General features: G+C 35.5%; 2 protein-coding genes and 1 non-coding gene across 4 annotated transcripts; 2 read left to right on the top strand and 1 right to left on the bottom strand.

The window, feature by feature from the left end:
- Positions 1 to 3,660: 3,660 nt before the first annotated feature.
- On the top strand, positions 3,661 to 7,100 carry LOC125827852 (uncharacterized). Its single transcript, XM_049507198.1, has 3 exons — positions 3,661 to 4,202; positions 5,434 to 5,660; positions 6,740 to 7,100. Exons 1-3 carry the CDS (start codon positions 3,888 to 3,890, stop codon positions 6,804 to 6,806), a joined length of 609 nt encoding a protein of 202 aa, XP_049363155.1. The 5' UTR covers positions 3,661 to 3,887; the 3' UTR covers positions 6,807 to 7,100.
- A 231-nt stretch (positions 7,101 to 7,331) lies between these two features.
- Positions 7,332 to 7,433, top strand: LOC125827987 (U6 spliceosomal RNA). The gene has a single exon (XR_007443033.1). It is a non-coding gene; the product is annotated as a U6 spliceosomal RNA (small nuclear RNA).
- Positions 7,434 to 8,603: 1,170 nt separating this feature from the next.
- LOC125827550 (protein ESSENTIAL FOR POTEXVIRUS ACCUMULATION 1) lies at positions 8,604 to 18,649 on the bottom strand. 2 transcript variants are annotated; one of them, XM_049506844.1, is made up of 10 exons: positions 18,463 to 18,649; positions 15,246 to 15,334; positions 14,158 to 15,060; positions 13,935 to 14,055; positions 13,761 to 13,820; positions 12,565 to 13,353; positions 9,850 to 12,412; positions 9,553 to 9,746; positions 9,389 to 9,448; positions 8,604 to 9,157 (listed from the first exon to the last, which is right to left on the bottom strand). In XM_049506844.1, exons 1-10 carry the CDS (start codon positions 18,509 to 18,511, stop codon positions 8,781 to 8,783), a joined length of 5,205 nt encoding a protein of 1,734 aa, XP_049362801.1. In that variant the 5' UTR covers positions 18,512 to 18,649; the 3' UTR covers positions 8,604 to 8,780. The 2 variants fall into 2 exon arrangements, with proteins under 2 accessions (XP_049362801.1, XP_049362802.1); XM_049506845.1 differs by having other exon boundaries at positions 9,850 to 12,409.
- Between the last annotated feature and the right edge of the window lie 583 nt (positions 18,650 to 19,232).

The following is a 19,232-nucleotide window of genomic DNA, read 5'->3' as shown; positions in this document are numbered from 1 at the left end:
ATAATTTGTTGGCTTAATGATGAGATACAAGCAGACGGGCGGTCTGAACTGATGCCATGTTGATTGTCTGCACAACTTCCATTAATGGAATTTCTCTGAAAGTTAATAGTTACTGTTATTTACAAATTACTTTTGATTTATTAATGTGATTTAATTTGCTCGTTTCATCTGGCTGCAGTGATGATGTTGCTTATATTATGTCTGGACTTATGATAATCCATGATTAGTTAATTGCAAATTTCTGAGCAGCTATGTTTCTAAGCATCAACCAATTATCTTGATAGTGGAATATCATCGAGTATTTGAGATTAACATATTAACATGTTGAATGTCATTTTGGCTTGTTTATATGGGAATCTATGTTATATACCATCTAATTATGAAAAAACTTGGATTATCTACCAGCAAATGTAAAATTGTTTTCATTCAGATTCATTACCTAAAATAATTGAGGTAACAAAGCAAATTTGAGTAACATTTTAGTAGATGAATTTATGCTAATTCTAATTTCTTGCAATTTCTAAGTTGGATTGTATTAATGAATTTCTTGATCATAATATGTTTATGCTAAGTTGGATTGTAGTGCTCTTCAATCAAATAATTTACTTTGTTAAAAAAATAAATAAGACATACACTTGAAATGGTATATTAAATTTGAAAAATGATATAGAATTGATTAAGGGGCATGTAAAGGACTTCATAATAAAATCTCCGACTATTCGAAAAAATTCAAAGAAAGTTTGATTCTTTTAATTTTAGGATAAGTAACAATAATATTCTAGTTCCTGGGACGTCCGATTCATAACATATTGCTTCAGTATTTCAAAAATTCATTTTGACTATACATAAATTAATATCAATTTTGTGGTGAATACTTATATTAATTATTATTTTAAAAATATATATAAAATTTAAAGTTGACAATTAAATTTAAACTAAGAAAGTAACTTATGCTCCGTATCATTTTGAATATCTAAATTTTATTTTAAATTATTAATAAATTTAATTTTATTTAACTTCAAAGATTACTTAAATTGACCCTCAATAATTTAAGGTTATATCTTAAAAGTTTGGAGTAGACAGATACGTTGTATATTAAAAGAAGTCTTACAGAAACTCTTATCTTTTACCAATAAGATAAATAGTCCTTCATCCTTAAATCAAATTCAAGAGGTTTAGGATTCGAGTCCCCTTAGAATACGGAGTCAACTTAGTTAGAGAGAGTTTTACCATCCCAATGTGGGACTATATCTTTTTGCTTCATGCCGTAGAAAGCCCGTAGAAAGCAACTACGTATTAGGGATGAATCTATGTGAATCAATGAAAAATTATAATTATTTTTTATATATATAATGAAAATTGAATTTCTTTGACTTTATCATATGAAATTGTCTTTATATTTAAAACTTTTTAAATAAAAATGACAACTATGCCACAAATTAGTATCTTAAAATACTTGTAAAGTTTGACAAACCAAATGTGAAAAAGAGAAAATGCCGCTAACACTAGTTGGCATGTTTGGTAGTATTTGTAAGCATTTTCCAAAATGGATCGCTTTCATCATTATATTGTCAAAAATACTTATAATAAATTAAATATTTTAGTATTATTTTTAAAAATGTAATTTGGTTAATTTGGCCAAATTGAGTTGAGATAAAACATTCAGATAACAATAGCATATCTAATAGTAAAGTGGAAGAAGAAAAATGCACACAAATTTTATTTCTATCTTTATGAATAGAAAGGTTGGTTCGATAGACATTTTTGTTATACTAATTACTATATTTCAAATGACATTTTATGCTACATGGATTCTTTATTTGTAGATATATCCGTGTTGAACGAGTATCATACTACAAATGTTTTTTAAAATACATTTGAATTTATTATTATTTTTAAAAAAAAAAGAGAGAAAAAGGTGCACATATCCATACCAGATATTCACATGCATCCGAACACCGATTACCCAGTTCACTTAACAATACCATCATTAATTCTAACCCAAATTTAGCACTATTTTTTTCCTATTAAGTATTCAACAATAAAAACCTACTAATCTCATTAATTTGAATTTATGTTAGATAGGTTTCGTTAAAAAGTAAGAAGTTTTCTATTAACAAATCTAACTTTCAAAATTTAGTAGTAGTGAAGTGGGTGAGAATCCTGACTCAAGTTTCATGTTTAAAATTCAGCGGAGATAAGAAATACTACGTGATTCTTCTTACATGTCCTAGATTTGATAGACAAAGTTATCTGTTACTTGTTGATGGTGAGAAATGACAAATATTTCGTAAAATTAATCGAGATGCGCAAAAACAGCCCTACCACCACCATCGCCTAAAGAAACAAAAAAGAAGAAGGAAAGAAACTATCTCCACTTTACTTTTTGTTGACAATTTTAGCGGACAAATTAACTACATTAAAAATAAAGGTTCTTCCTTCAAAAAGTCATACTATACAAATAATTATATATAAAACAATGATTACAATTAATATTAATATGTAAATATTACTTTTAAGTTAAAAAATTCTAGTCGTCCTAGATAACATTCTAATTTTAGAGTGCAATAAATTCCTAATTTCGTCAACACGTTAAACGGTTCCCAAAGGTTGAATGTTAGGTGACCCACCAAAGTGTTGAAAGCACACACAAAGACATTGACGGCATAAGAAGTCAATTATATTCAACAAACCCCACATGCCATGTTTTATTATGTATTAAAATTATGGATCGTGACAAATATTTATATTATATTTAAGATGTATAATTACAATTTTAAAATTTATGAAATATAGTTATATTTTAGATTTTATGTAACAAATACACTATACACATGCGTCATGCGTGTTGATACAATATACATTAATAGTCTTTTTACGTGTTTTTAGTTGATATAATATGCATTGATATAGCTAATATTGTTTGCATATGATTCTTTCGCTAATATAATATGTGTTGATACAATTAATAGTTGATATTCATCGCCTGATATAATTCTCTCATTGATATAGTAAGCACTGATACAACTAACGATTAATACTCTCCCTCTATTATAGCTGATAATTGTCGTTGATACACATGTGTTGATAAATATGTATTGATAGAGATTTTAACATATTTTTCGTTGATATAATATATGTTGATATAGCTGATATTCACCATTTTATATAGTTGATATCGTGTGTATATATTTCTTTTGTTGATATAATTAAAAATTAATACTCATCGCCAGAATATAACTCTTTTACTAATATAATATACACTCTTTCAACTAAGCTGATACAATCAATATTCATTGCTTAAATATAAATTCTTAATACATTATATTAATAATTGATATTTGCTATCTGATATAATTGATATTCGATATCTATATAACTAATACTCATCATCTAAATGTTCCTTTTTCAATAATACTACTAATATCCATATGATACATCTCTTTCATCCCATATAAACATTTATAATTATATCTTATATGATTACCCTCTAAACTATAGCCCTTTATGAAAAATTTCTCCATTACTATCCTTCAAATTCCTTATAGCTAATATATATATATATATATATATATATTTATTTATTTTTTTTATTTTTTTTTTGCATAGAGTGAGAACACTAATTTGTTAATGGGGGGCAGTGTCCCACTCTTTACTCTTGTCGGTGGGTTCACTTCACCTCATCTCATTTTTCTCTTTCACTTCACTTCCACACACTATTCCTTAAAAGCTTCTTTTTTATATATTAAAAAAAGTCCTAACATCACCTCAATTTAATCCACTCATCATCTTCTTGATTCTTCAAAAAAAAAAAAAAAGTTAAAATTCTTTCTCTCAGTTTAGCTTATAAAGATCTTATCTTTTCTGAATTGGGTCAAAGCAAAATCATGAGAATATACCAAGAAATGAAAGATGAAGAAGCTCAATCAAGAATTAGTACAAATACAGTAACAATAGTTTCTTCAGTTTCAGTAGTAACAACACCAGCAGCAGCAACATCAACTGTAAAAAAAGATCAAGGATTTAGTGGGGTTTTTGGTAAAGGTAAATACAAATTGTGGGTATTGGCTGCAATTCTTTTGCTAGCTTTTTGGTCTATGTTCACTGGTTCACTTACTCTTAGTCTGAACTGGTCTACTTCAAATCTCAGCCGTTTATCCCATGCTTCTGATTTCACGATCCATGAAGATCTTGATATTCTGGTAATGTTTCTTGATCCTTTTTGTTTGATGGGTTAGTTTGGTTAAATGCAAAATCTTGAGTAATTATGAAAAAGATTTGGTTTTTGCTACATGGGTCAGTTTGCTAAAAGGCACATCATGAGTAATTATGAAAAAGATTTGATTTTTGCTACATGGGTCAGTTTGCTAAAAGGGCAAATCATGAGTAATTATGAAAAAGATTAGATTTTTGCTACATAGGTCAGTTTGCTAAATGGCAAACGTCAAGTAATTAAGAAAAAAATTTGATTGTTGCTACATGAAAGATAGGATTGTTGCTACATGGGTCATTTTGCTAAGAGACAAAATCATAAGTTACTAAGAAAAAGATTAAATTTTTGCTACATGGGTTATTTTGCTAAAAGGCAAAATCATAAGTAATTAAGAAAAATATTTGTTTTTTTGCTACATGGATCATTTTGCTAAAAGGCAAATCATAAAGAAAAATGATTTGTTTTTTCTTGCTACATGGGTTATTTACAAAAAGGTAAATTATAAAGAAAAAAGATCAGATTTTTGCTGGATATAGTTAGTAGTATATTTAGCAGACTCAGCTTGTTTGGTAATTGAAATTAGTTGATTATTGGTAGTATTAGGAGTACATTTCAGGTCAATTCACCTCAAAAAGTGCTTTTTTCTTCTAAATTTTTCTTCCTTTTCTATTTTGCTGTTCCTCTTTTTGTTCTTTTTTTTTCTTCCAACTTTAGATGATGATGGATTTTCTTTGATGTGGAAGTCTTTGATATCTTGAAATTGAATCATTTTGTGTGTTAAAGTGTTAAACTTGAATTGTTTCTTTGGTAGGTTATTCACTACATGGAAAGAAGAATTGATTTTTGCTAGATGTAGTACTAGTATTAGGCTGATTCACTTAGTTTTGTATTGAAAAGTAGCCAATTATAGGAGTGCATTTCAGATAAAAAGTTCTTTTCTTTTTTGCTTTTACACTTTCTAATCTTCTTTGTGTACTTCAAATAGTAGTTTTCTTTTGTGGGGTTTTTGATTTCCTGATGTTTCACCATTTCATGTGTTAAAATGTTGAATTGATTTTTTTAATATTAAAGCAAATCCTACATTTTTGCTAGATGTAGTAGTAGTATAGTAATGCTCATTTAACTAGTTTGAGTTTGAGATTAAGTTGATTGGATCAAGTATGAGTACATTTAACACCATTTTGTGTGTTAAAATGTTGAATTTGTCTACTGATTTGTAGGTATTGGAGGAAAGAGAGAAAATGGTGAAACATATGTGGGATGTGTACACACAGAATAGCAGGATCAGGTTGCCTAAGTTCTGGCAAGATGCTTTCCAAGCAGCGTACCTAGATTTGACGAGTGATTCACCAGCTACCCGAGACACTGCTGTGTCAGAGATTGCCAAGATGTCCCTCCGTTCCACTTCCACTTATGAGTCACCTTCCAACAAGAAATCAGAACCAAGGTAAATTTTTCCAGTGAGACTTGTTTTGTTGTGTGTATATATATATATATATATATTAATCAACTACATTCCCAACTAGTCGAAATCATGCTGTATGAATTGTTGATATACGTTCTGCTCTAAATTCTTACAGTATATTTGGGGATTCTTTAATCCTTGTTCTTCTCTTTACTGTACTTTGTCATATGGGATGAGGATTAATAATGGGATTAGCTTAGCATGCAACTTAATCTTAAGGGGAAACCCAAAGGTGTGGTGTAGACGTGTAGTGGTCAATGAAATAGATTGAGAACTATGAAGCCTAAGCTTCATAATCCAACGGAAGCAAAACACTAGGTGATCTCTTCATTTGTCTCCCAGCCTCAGTGGATAGAGTTATGTGATGCATGTGCCGGTGAGGTAGCAGGTACCCAATCTGGTCCGGATGCCACACTTATTAAAAAAGTAGTTCAAAAGTTTCTTCGAACTCCGAAGGTAAAAAATGAGGAATTCTAACAGAACTTCTTTACTGCTTTTTAGTGTATGGGATGATGATTTTTTTATGGGGTTTTCTGTCTTGAAGGAGTAACCTTAAAAGTGTGGAAGGGTAGTTCAAAGTTTTCCTAAAATAGATTGAAACTGAATCTGGAGAGTATTTACTTCTTACAAGCAACATGGGTTGGTTATTTTTGTGGGACAACCTAAAAAATGTACTAGTCCAGAGTTTTCTTTAAAATCTTACGAAGATTTGAAACTAAGTTTACACTAGAATTTGTTGAAGTCTGAGATCATCTCATCTAAAAGTTGAAGAACGTCTTTTTTATAGTGTGTGTATAACCTAAAAATGCAAAAGGGTAGTTCACAGTTTTCCTAAAATTCCTAAGATTTGAAAATGTGAATCTACACTAGAATTTGTTGAACTGAGAGTCTAAGTTCTCATCAAATAAGTCGTTTGATAAAGGATATGATAGTGAGATTCCAACCGTGTATAATCATCTCATCCAAAAGTTTGAACCATTAAAGAGCACACATTTATTTATTTAATTATATTCTCATCTAACGAACTATTGTTGGATCTGGTTGGTTATGTATATGAACAGAGAAGTGGCAAAAGAAAAAGAATCGAAAAGTCCGGCGAAGACGACAACTACAAAGAAACAGAAATAATGGGGAGGTCAATGGTTATGTTGAGAATTGAGATGAAGGTAGATGCAACAGAGTTGTGGTTGAACTCATTCTTCTTGGTAGTCAAAGTTCTTTACTTGTATTTATACTACTACTACTACTAGAGCTTTATTTAGATATATATATTATAAGATCAAAATTTAGTGAAGGCAAAGGTCTTCCTTTTGATTGTTCCCACTTAATAATATGCCATTTCAAAGCCAGTTGGTTAATTATGTTAGTAAATTTTAATCTATTTTTCTTATTTGGTTGATCCAAATCATGTAGTAATTCTCTTAATCTTATAGTACTCAGATCACTTATTTTAATTACTTCTGCTTTGTTACCCCCACCCCCAAACAAAAATTGTGAAGCAACAGTTGAAAGATATCCCATGGACCTGAGTTACTTGAATACCATGAGTGCTATTATAGATCAGGACCACGATAATTTAATCTCGTCTTTGATTGAAACTGAAATGACACTTCATTATTCAAAAAATAGGGTAAAGTTGAGGACCAAAATGTGGTCCCTTCGGGGACTTCCGATAAAATTGGAATGATACAAAGAAGATTAGCATGATTCCTGTGCGAGGATGGCGAGAACAAATGGGTAAGCACATCCATGTGCAAGGATGACAGGCACAAATGGGTAAGCACATCTACTCTTGACAACAAATGCCAAGTTGGGAAAAACACAAATGGGTAAGCACATCCATGTGCAAGGATGACAAGCACAAATGGGTAAGCACATCTACTCTTGACAACAAATGCCAAGTTGGGAAAATAGTGCATTTTCATCGCGAAAGATCTAATTTAGCCACAGGTTTCCTTGCAACTTCATCGTGATCAAGCAAACGGGTAAGCACATCATGCAAAGTTTTCCGAAAGCAGAATTGAAACCCTCGACTAAGTGACTTCGTAACCTCAAACTTACTTTTTTGCTTAATGGGAAAAGAGTACATTTTCATCGTGAAAGATTTAATTTCAATTTAGCATTAACTTTCATCTTCACCATATAGAAGAACCATCGCGAAAAAACACACCAAAAGTCATTTCTGGTACTAGTGCAGAAAACACAGTGACTCGTTGGTCCACAACGATATCACGAATCTTGTTATTGATTGCTTATAACACACTACATTGTTCTTTATAGTATCAAAGCTCAACAGATAGTGAAGATTTTTTATTTTTTTTGATAACCGAAAAATCCGTCTGTGACTCGCCCTTTAGACCAATCACAGCCTTCTAAACTCGATGGATAATGGGCCCGCCCCTCTACCCTTCTCCACTTAAATACCTGGCTTCGCTTTGCATGGTGTGGGGCTTGAACCTGCGACATAAGCCACAAATCCTCCACCTTTTGCCACTTGAGCTTGAGCTAGGCCTTGGGGGCCAAATAGTGAAGATTTGATCCAGTCTCTTTTGTTCAAAATGCAACTATTCAATCTAATCCAATTTTACGCACAAGTATCTATATCTCAACTCTATATTTTTTTAACTCCCATGTTGAGTAACGAACGGAGTACTAGATTATAGGAACATGGACATCAGACATCCATGTACAGTGTTATAGCCACAGAATCAACATAGCATTCATCAAAAAAGGCAGATTAAATTTATTGCATAAACCTTCGAAGGGTCCTGCAAAATAACTGAGTTCAATAACTTTCAACTAGAAACTAAATAATCTGGAAACTATAATGCAGGGACACTAATGAACCCACCTCAGCTAAAGCATCTCTCTCAGGATGCACTACAACGTTGAGTATTACAAAACAAAATGGGTGGAGGACAAACATGAAAAATAGCTCTAGGTTTAATTCTGATTAAATCTGATTTAGAAGACCTAAAGTCAGAAATAGTATCACAAAAATTGCTCTGAGCAGATTAAATAGTACTGCTTCTGTTGCTGGATAATCCTAAAGCATTTACAAACTTTTCTCAAACACAAAGTATGTACCATTCCTCACCCTACCTAATCTTCCACAGTCTGAATCTCTCCCATCATTATACGGTTACTAACCACATTGAAGCCCAACTCTGAAAGGTTAACCTTCTTCCCCTTCTTACCCCTCTTCTTTCCTCCTTTTGTGGCCCAATCCTGAACACTTGAGTTACCCTGGTCAAAGCCAACACTGTTAGAAGTCACATCTTTGGCACTTGCACCAGTGACCTTACGATCATTCCGACCCTGGAAGGCCATGTCAAAAACATCCGCAGGCAAAAAGTCTTTGTAGTTAAGGAACTTGTCAATGAACTCATGATCAGGATCATAAGAGCCAAGATTCTCTATCAGAAGAATTTCAGCCTCTGACTTGGATTGCTTGAAACAGAAGTCCAGAAAGCTAGTATCTGAATGAACAAAAAGAATTTGGGAACACATCAGACAAACTGTCAGTATAGTTCTATGTAGATACTCTCAGGTTGCTCTATGTGTAAGATTCAAGAGTCATATCAAAGAGAGAATAAAGTGTAGGATTCAAGAAATTCCACTACTACTGACACAGTTCGAAATATATGGGATGATAATGTATTCCAAAAGAGTGATATTCAAATCAAATGAGTAGCAGTTCTACAAAATACCTCTAGTACCAATGAGCCTATCACATTCATTCTCACACCACTCTCTGAAATCCATTGCTTCTGAAACAATGAAGAAAGTTGTGTTAAATTTTTTTTTTCTTTTTCCGCTAAGAAACATTGTTTACTTTAGATCTTGATTAGTTCTTGAAAGAACACATGGTTACCTGAATGCTTTGTTAAAGCATCCTTCTTCCCTTTCAGGGACGAGTGAGCTGATGTAGGAGATGAGGATAGTAAACGTTCTGTAGGCTTACCACTAACAGACTTCTGCCTGCTCAATGAACTGCCAGGGCTTCCTTTCACTGGTGTGGTCTTGCTTCCCCAACTGCCTTGACTTCCAAGCTGAGGATATTCAGACCTGCAGGCATTACAACCAACAAAGAGAAGGGATTTCTCAAAAAAAAAAAAAAAGAGAGAAGGGAGGAGAGAAGAGCTAATCGAGAGGAAGGAAATGGTCGTACTGCTTTGCCTCTTGCTTGGGATGATCTATTGGGCCCCAAAACAAATCATCCTCCACTTTATTTTTTGAATTAGTGCCAGCTTGTGAGTTGATCTGAATAGGAGATGCCTTGGCGGGCGATGAACCAGTGGCAGACCATGATGGACCACCTACTCTGGCAGGTGGATTTGGCACAGATTTCTGTGTTGGCACCGGTATATGCTGCTGTCCAGAAGAAACCTTCTTTTCTTGTTCCTTTAGGATGTCCCGTAAGGATGTGGGTTTTGAGGGTTTCCCAGCGTCAGTGGACCATGCTGGAACAGGAATAGGAGAAGAACTTGCAGACTCGCCCTTCCAAACAACAAAATCTCCTAGCGAAGGACCAGATGGTATAGCAGGTAATACTTCCTGGTCAGGTTGTACCTGACGCGAGCTTTTGACTTTGTCAATAGGACTTGATGCAATAGACACCTCGGAAGCAGCAGTGGGCACTGAGACCTTCGCTCCTGCACCCTTGGATTTTGCAGATCTTTTGCGGCTCTTTTTAGTTTCTTTAGCTTCAATAAAGTTGTCATCATCGTTGACAGATACAGAAGGTTGAATAGATGTAATATCAGGAAAATCTCTCTCTCTCTCTCTATCGCTTGACTTGGCCAAAGTGTTCTCAGCCAGTACATCATGCAATTGACTTTTCTTACTCTTCTGGTTGCGAGAAACATCTGAATTATTCATATTCAAATCAGTGCTGGCAGCATCTTGCTGAGTATCTCTAACTAATTTATGATCTGAATTAGTAACAAAACCAGCCCATGGAGTAGACACACTCAAGGAGCTCAGAGATGTGGCGACCTCTGTAGTAGCTATTTCTGCATGTGCTCTCCTCTGCTCTTCCTCTTGAATTTCCAACAATGACTTCGGCTTGAAACCAGGAGCAGGTTTCCAAGCTCGCTGTCCAGACTGTACTTGGGAGTTGAACTGTGAAACTGGTGGGTTTTGCCCTGGATATTCATTCATAACATCAGCAATAGCTGCTTCAGGTTTGCTCTCTCTTCTTGCTGGACCTACAGCTGTAGCTTTGTCAACTAAAACAGATTGTGAATCAGAAGCAATCGGGGCATCAGATTGCAATGGCTTCGATGGCTGTGACTTAGAAGCTCCCTTCACCAAGTCCGAAGTTTGTCCCTTAGTAGACTTCTGCTTCCTGGACTTCTTTTCAGATGATTTTTTAACTTCCCGGGTTTCAACACTTTTCAGTTCCTTAGTGACAGAAAGTCCATCACGTAGATCTCCTTCAATCTGTGGTTCTGAGGGAGCTGCAGCTGGTGGTGATTCAACTCTGTTTTTCTGATGCAAGTCATTATCAACAGCTGGTGGTGGTGGTATAACTGCCTTTTCTAATTGTTCAACATGTGGAAAATGAGAGGCAATTTCAGCAGTGGCTGGAGGTTCATTGTTTTCTGAGCCCTTCTCTAGGTGATGTTTGCTGGTAAATTCTGAATGTGATGATGGATCAATCATGGCTGTTGCCATCCTTGGGACCTTCGGTTGAACATCATCAATTTGTTCCACTAAACCCCAACTCCTCTGACTGGAAAAATCTCCAAACATTTGATGTGGCAAGTGCACAGATGAGGTCTCAGAGCTACCTATTTGGCTGACATCCTGAGAAATGCTCGAGGGCAAGACGAAATTTGAAGCACGAGCTTCTTCCGTAACTGGAAGTTGTATTTGTGTATTCATTGAAAACAAATTATGTGAAGGCGGGAAAAGGGTAGGATCCATAGAAGCATTTCCTGCAGATATGCCAGGAGTCGGCAACTTCCCATAAGGTTGTTCACCAAATCGCTGATGAGGATGCTGATCAGACAGAACTTGAGAGAGCAACTGCTGCTGCTGGCGCAATATCAGTTGCTGTTCCTCCTGTTTCTGCTGCTGCTGCTTGAGCATCAACAACTTGTCTAACACTGACAATTGTTGTGGTCCTTGTGCTGCCTGAGACTGTAGCTGCAGCAAGTACTGTTGCTGCAATAGATTTAACAGCTGTGGATCTTGAATTCCAGATGAAAGTAGCTTTTCAGTAGCCAAAATGCTGGATGTATTATCCATGGCACCCATTAAGTTGGTCATAGGTGGATTCTGTGGGTGTAGCCTCTGTTGTTGCATTCCAAAGGCAGATTGAGGGGGCATGCTCTGACCTTGATGCATCTCCATCCTTTCCTGAAGCGGTTCTAATCCCCCTTGGACGGAGAAATTAGACCAACCACTAAGACCGCTACTAATACCAGCTGATCTGTCTGGTATGCCCTGAAGTAGAGACATCAAATCAACATTCTGATTATGGGGCTGCTGGCGAATATTTTCAGCCATTGAAGGCCGTTGAGAATGAGGCAAAGGATCTTGAACAATATCCGCATTTGGAACAACAGATGGTGCATCTCTCCCGGGCCAAAGAGGATAGGGCTTTGGTAGAGATTTCTGTCTCTCAAGAGCAATCTGCTTAGCCAAGAGATACAGATTATCTCCACTTTCGGCTACCATAGGAGGAACAACACCAATACTATTTGCACCATAAGCCGGAATGCCTGCTGAGCAAGAAAAGCAATCACCGATCATCAGTTAAATATCAATGCACGTCTTTCCAATTTTTGAAGCTTCAGTTATTGATACAAAAATATGAGCATAGACAACAATAATGCAAAATTCAGACGAATACAACTCAAAATAAATTCAAACTAACCTTCAGACTGAGCAAACTTGTCAAGCGGTGCATGGCCTACTTTGCCAGCCATCAGTGACTCCAAGAATCTATTTTCAGCCTCTGTTGTTGAGCCATGCTTGTAATTCATTTCACTCTTTACCATATCAATCTCACTTGAACCTGCATGAAGTTTTGTGAAGCTGCTCACGTTCAACCCCCCTGGAGCATCTGCATTTGGCTTTGGTGCTCCAAATCCAGGAGGTGGCCGAGCCTTAGCACGCAAGTGGGGCATAACATCCCCCAGCAGATAAAATGGTGAATCATGCGGTGCAGTAGCTAATCGAACTAGCAAATCTATGCCAAAATATCCAGCCTCAAACCATCCAATAATATCACTACCTGAGAAAGGACCTTGAATTGAGCCTTGTGGATCTTTGTAATATAGAACCAGGTCCTCCGGAGATGATTGTGAAATTTTCCTCATCTCCAACTCTTTGTCCATGGCAGCAGATAATTGCCTTTTGAGAATAGGATCATCTCCAAACTGCCATTTAGATCCTTCGTTTTTGGGGTAAGAAGGATCTGCAAGATCTCTTTCCCGCTCTGTATTCTTGTCCTTCTGGTTCTGGAGCCATCCAATGTCAGATGTTCTTGACCTGACATCAGTTGGCATTTCTCTAGCATCATTAGCCGCCAGATGTGAACGTGCACCAATTGAAGATGATCGCCATAAGCCGCCACCATGGGGAACAGGTGAGTGTCCTGGTGTGCTTGGATCTCTATTGACAGACTCCCGTTCTCTATGAGGAATACTGTCTTCTACTGAAACTGAACATTAAAAATAATAAGTTAAAACAATCTACTGAAACCCAATTACAGATAAAAAAGAAGCATAATTGATAGATCTCTTAACAAGTACCACCATAATTCAAAAGCAACTCTCTCAGAAGACAACTCTGCTTATTGAAAGATATGTATAACCAACAGACTAGCTTTAAGTATTTGGATCTCGAAATTTTAACAGGACTCCAAATCTTAATAAGATTATAGATTTGTTTTTGTTACTGCATCCTGATGAACTGCACAGTACATCAAGAGATAGATATCCACACATATACATACAGCACCTAATTTGGGATCAGAAAATCTCTCTAAACTCTAGTCTCAGATTTAGAACTGGACCCATAAAAATGTAACTTTCCGAAGAAAAAGCCCTCTGGGTGATTCATAGTCACCTTTTGCATTGTCAGTACTTTCTTCTCTTGAATCATCAAATGATAAATCTTCTCTGCTACCTGTACATTTGAAGAAATGATGGCAATCAAAACCATAGCACAAAACATACTAATTTGAGAGCTTAATTAATCGAGATTCAGAAATCCCCTAACTGATCTAAGAATTAGAAGTACCTAGTTTGCCGCGCCTTGGCTGAGTATATTCAGTTGAGTTTCGACCTAACGCTCCATCTTTAGTAATCTGCGGAGCTCCACTACTCAGAACATCCCCCTTATCAATTCCCTTCAAGATAGCCTATACATAAACTTGAGCAGTTACTTCATTTAAACTAATTAACATCAGATCAAAATCCAATTCAACTAAGTAATATCAGTTTCAAGTCTCTCTGAAAGTTACCAATTCCTCCGGACTGGGTGCACATAATGCAAGAGGTTCCAGAGGTTCATCTTGTGTAAGTGAAGGAACTTGCACAATCACATCCGAAAAGTTGCTACAGGACTGCATGTCTGTAACTCTATACACATCAAGCATTTTTATCCGACTGTATTGTATAGGAGAGGAAACACTTTCAGCTTTCTCTGAGAATGCCCCGAATGACTGCACATGAGGAGAGCCCTTTATCATGGGGCTCCCTCCAGAGAGAGCACGACCCCTACCTAGAGAAAAAGTAGCGGTAGCACCATCTTCACGTCCCCGGCCATGAGAAAATGTAGGAACCTGTTTGTTTGGTGTAAAAGCCTGATGAGTAGGTTCTGACCTTCCCCTGCCGTGAGACGTAGATCTCCATGGCCGATAGTGGTCACCCTCTCTCTCATCCTTTCCATGATAGGCAAGACCTGGAGACTCCTTCTCAAGATGCATTTCAGCATCTTTGCTAGAGTTGCTCCATTTCTCACGGACAGCATCTGCTTCCTTCTCATCAGGTCCCCAGCGCGTGTTCCATTTGCTCTCTCGACGCTGATCATGATTGTTTTCCCTATTTCCAGAATCAGTCCATCTTTCACCTGGAACACGTCGTGCTTCTCCGTGATGTCTGCCAGAGGAGTCCGACCAGCGTTCCACCTTGCGGCCATCACCAATCTCCTTATCTCCCTCCCTCCAGCGGTCCCTTCGAACAGCAGAATTGGTGTCCCTTTCTTCATCACGCCAGCGATCCCGTCGACCTGATTCCATATCGAGCACAGATGGCCTAAAGACATCTTTCTTCTTTTGATTATCATGCATATCATCACCCATCCCAGGGAATTTCGCTAACTCTGAACGAATACCATACCCCGGATGTATGTTGAGATGGTTGTCCTGCATTTAAACACCAATAGATGAAAAAAACATCAGGCAAGTTTATGAATTAACAGTTTAATAAGAACCGCTACACAATTTAAGCAGAAAACCTCAACTGCTTCAAACCCAACACCAAAATGTCTCTCAAAAGTGTGAACGGTACAGGATTTAAACAAGGAAATCCAAAGCAATAATGAACGTACCCCGGTAACTATCCCAGCCTTACTTTCCCCTGGTTTTGGCAGGAGCCACTGCGGTGAAAGCGGAATGGAATCGTTGGGTCCTTGCACATCTACATGTATCAAAAATAACTTATCTATAAAGACATAATCTTGCACTACGACAAATACAAATACAAATTGGAATCAAAACACCCTTTTGACAAGGTAAGAAAATAAAGCCTACTGCTTACTGGATTATGTTAATAAGCAAAATAAGAGGTTCCATATAATCCCTATAAGTTATTATATGAAACCTCTTCCATTCATAGAAATACCAAGGGTCTGTATCAAAATTATTTACAGGAGCAAGGAATTTGGAAGGCTTGTAACTGATCAAAGGCATGTAAAACAGATAAACATAATGATACATTCAAGAAATAAGATCCCACCTTCAATTTAAGTAGCGCTCAATGAGAACTCGCCAAAAAAATCAGAAGATTTATATGAATTAAATTTGCCTTTCAGCAACACAGGCTTACATGCAGTAATAGTCACTTCTTATCTCTCATAACTACAAAAAGATACTCCTAGATAACATCTGAAATCAAGGGCTTCAAATGCTTATTTCAGCATGTAAATATGCTTGTTCTTAGATATTTCTGCTTCACATAATTCTAAATCACATGCTCTTTTCTCCTTCATGGTAAGGACTAAGGCCAATTAATCATGCCTAAACTCATTTCCCCAGTTTTCATCTCCAAATCAAACCATCAGCACTAATACTAGCAAAAGACATGAAGCTTTGTCTAACATGGTTGTAAGCAATGCTGAGGTCTATCATTATTAAGTAGTTAGTTGCTCACATACTTCATTAAGTTATCCATTGAGAATAAAAAATTTGAAGTTTTGACCCACTAAATTGGCCAATTAACAGGTACCATGAAAGGCAAGCAAGTAGTCAAAAGCAAAAAGCACCAAAATATATTGGATTTCAAGAGCAAAGTGCAAATAATGAGTGGGTTTCAGCAAAGAGAAGTATCATGTATGTGTGTGTGTGTATATATATATATATATATATTACTGTCTAGTATTGTGCTTTTAAAGATTGAGCTTGGTGAAGATGTGCCCGAGAATTAGCCCCTTGATGCCTGCACTAAAGCACCAACTAAGTGAGGAAAAAGCACACAAGTTGGAATTACAGAGTTTCAGGGCTTAAATGTGCTTTGAGCAAGCCTTTAACAACACTGGATGCAAAATGGTTTCCAGACCAGGAATGGTATATTGGAAGTGACTATTGAGTGTCTAAGGATATAATACCAGTAAGATATATAATTGTAAGAATACATATGTTAAGATGGATATATGGTGACACAAGATTGGACAAGATTAGAATCATCACTTTCAACAAAAGTTTAAAGTATCACACATGTAGAACAAGATGAGCAAGTCCTCGAGATGATTCCACAATGTTCAATGTCTATTTTCATGTGCATTGTTCTTAGGTGAGGCAATAAGAGGATCAAAGGTGATAAAAGAGAGAGGGGTGTGTTTGTTTTCATGTGCATTGTTCTTAGGTGTGTTTGCCTTCATGATTTGGTTTAATTTTAAAGGTTGAGGGATCTATGACTTATGTTACGGGTTTGAGCCTCGCGCAATGCAAACTAAACCTGGTATTTAAATATAGAAGGATAAACAAGCAGGCCCAGTATCCCAAGTTCCGAAGGCTACGCTTGGTCCTAAGACTGGACAATACAAAGCAACTCACCAAAACTTCTAACATCATTAAAACACTCAAACCCGAGACTAGTCAATTGTTAAGAAACATTACCAGCTACCACCACAAAGTCAATTTCTTCAAGGATAAAAGTAATGGTAGGCACCAAGCTGAAGGAAAAATGCAAACACACAAAAAATCTCCAAGTAGTATTATTGATCAGACATATAAAAAATCACAACTTTATAACCAAGTGATACTTTCTATAGTAAGAAATCTCAAACATCAGCGTTCCTACTGCAAAGTCAAATTCTTTGAGTATAAAAGTGTTGATAGGAAAGGGAAAAAAAAGCACACAAAAAAATCTCCCTAAAGTATTATTCATCAAACATACAAAAAAAAATCACATCTTCATAATCGAGTGACATTTTCTAAGTAAGAAAACTCAAAACATCAGCATTCCAACTACAGAGTCAATTTCTTTGAGTACAAAAGTATTGATGGGAACAAAACAGACGCACAAAAAAATCTCCCTATAGTATTATTCATCAAACATACGAAAAATTAACCGAGTGATATTTTCTTTAATAAGAAAACTCAAACAACTGCATTCATACTTCAAAGTCAATTTCTTTGTGTATAAAAGTATTGATAGGAACAAAACAGACACACAAAAAAATCTCCCTATTGTATTATTCATCAAACATAAAGTATACTTATATGAACAAAACAGACACACAAAAAAAGATCTCCCTATAGTATATTACTTATCAAACATACAAAAAAATCACAACTTCCTTACCAAATGATATTTCCTATAAAAAGAAAACTCAAACATCAACATTCCTACTGCAAAATCAATTTCTACGAGTATAAAAGTATTGATAGGAAAAAAAGCAGACACACCAAAAATCTCCCTAAAGTATTATTCATCAAACATACAAAAAAAATCACATCTTTATAACCAACTGATATTTTCTATAGTAAGAAAACACAAAACATCAGCATTAACTACTACAAAGTCAATTTCTTGTATAGAAGTATTGATAGGAAAAACAAAGCGCACACACAAAGAATCTCCCTAAAGTATTATTCATCAAACATACAACAAAATCACAACTTTATAACCGAGTGATGTTTTATATAGTAAAAAAAACTCAAACATGAACATTCCAACTGCAAAGTCAACTTTTTTGAGTATAAAAGCATTGGTAGCAAAAACATCTCCTATAGCATTATTTATCAATTCATACAGAAAAATAACAACTTTATAAGCGAATGATACTCTATACAGTCACAAAACTCGAACATCATCATTTCTTATGCTCCCGAACACTGTCTTCAGCAGGTCGAAGCTCAATCAACCACATAGAAACCCTAAACCCACAGTGGCGGCAACAGTAGAACACACATAAAGCTACAATCTTTCATTTTCACAACGAAAACATACATTCATCTCGTTACGATAAGACAAACAAAAGGGGAAAATGCATCTATTGGAGAATTTCGAAGCTGAAAAAAGTGCGAAAAAAGTAAAAATTTAACCTTTGGAGATCTGATTAAGGCGAGAATCAAATTGACTTTTGTCACCCATGGCTGATGATCGGAAGGAGAAAAAGTGAAGAAGCGCTCAAAGAAAACCCTAATTTATGCTGCTTTGTGAGAGAGGAGGGAAGAAGGGGAGAAGAAGCTTAGGCGGGGTGAATATAGGGCAAAAGGGTAGAGGCTAATCGAAAACTTGGGTTACGTTTAATGACGTGTCAACCTTCGGCGCAAGTTAGCCATATCCTACTCCTATTATTATTTTTTATTTGTCTTTTGTCTTTTTTTTTCACCTCCCAAAATTAAAAAAAAAAGGTTGAAACATTTATGCTATTTTACTATTTTATTTATTTGATATTTTTTACTTTTAAGAAGAGGCTGTGCACCTAGGGGTACCTTCCCTTTTAATTGAGAGAAGGACTAAGATATGAATTGTTATAAGCATTTGATACTATTTATTATAAATAAAAATAATATAAGTTTAATTAAATATTATAATATAAATTGAGATGAAAAAAATTAAAATACAATTTTTTTGTGGATGACAAGAGAATAGGTTGCTACTATTATTTGAATAGGTATTAGGTAAAATTGCAAATCATATAAGAGGTATATTACACTAGGTAAATCCTATGTTTGAGAAAAGTATAACAAAACCAAAGTGAACTTCTAATGACTCTTGTTGGCAAATATTTAGTATTTCAATTTGACATCAGACTCTTAAAAACATGTTTTTGAAAATACATGATATTGATCCCTTAAATCTTAATAAA

This window comes from Solanum verrucosum, unplaced genomic scaffold, assembly GCF_900185275.1.
Source record: "Solanum verrucosum unplaced genomic scaffold, falcon-dt-bn FXZP01000064.1, whole genome shotgun sequence".
Classification (NCBI taxonomy): Eukaryota; Viridiplantae; Streptophyta; class Magnoliopsida; order Solanales; family Solanaceae; genus Solanum; species Solanum verrucosum.
This window is presented reverse-complemented; position numbering and strand designations above follow the sequence as displayed.

Bases quoted from the DNA above. Each gene is read 5' to 3' on its own strand.
- LOC125827852 (XM_049507198.1), top strand. From the start codon at position 3,888: ATGAGAATATACCAAGAAATGAAAGATGAAGAAGCTCAATCAAGAATT. The intron at 4,203-5,433 runs GTAATGTTTCTT...ACTGATTTGTAG, and splicing joins ATGAAGATCTTGATATTCTG to GTATTGGAGGAAAGAGAGAA. The intron at 5,661-6,739 runs GTAAATTTTTCC...GTATATGAACAG, and splicing joins AACAAGAAATCAGAACCAAG to AGAAGTGGCAAAAGAAAAAG.
- LOC125827550 (XM_049506844.1), bottom strand. From the start codon at position 18,511: ATGGGTGACAAAAGTCAATTTGATTCTCGCCTTAATCAGATCTCCAAA. The intron at 15,061-15,245 runs GTACGTTCATTA...GTTTAAATGCAG, and splicing joins AGGCTGGGATAGTTACCGGG to GACAACCATCTCAACATACA. The intron at 13,821-13,934 runs GTACTTCTAATT...TCAAATGTACAG, and splicing joins GCCAAGGCGCGGCAAACTAG to GTAGCAGAGAAGATTTATCA.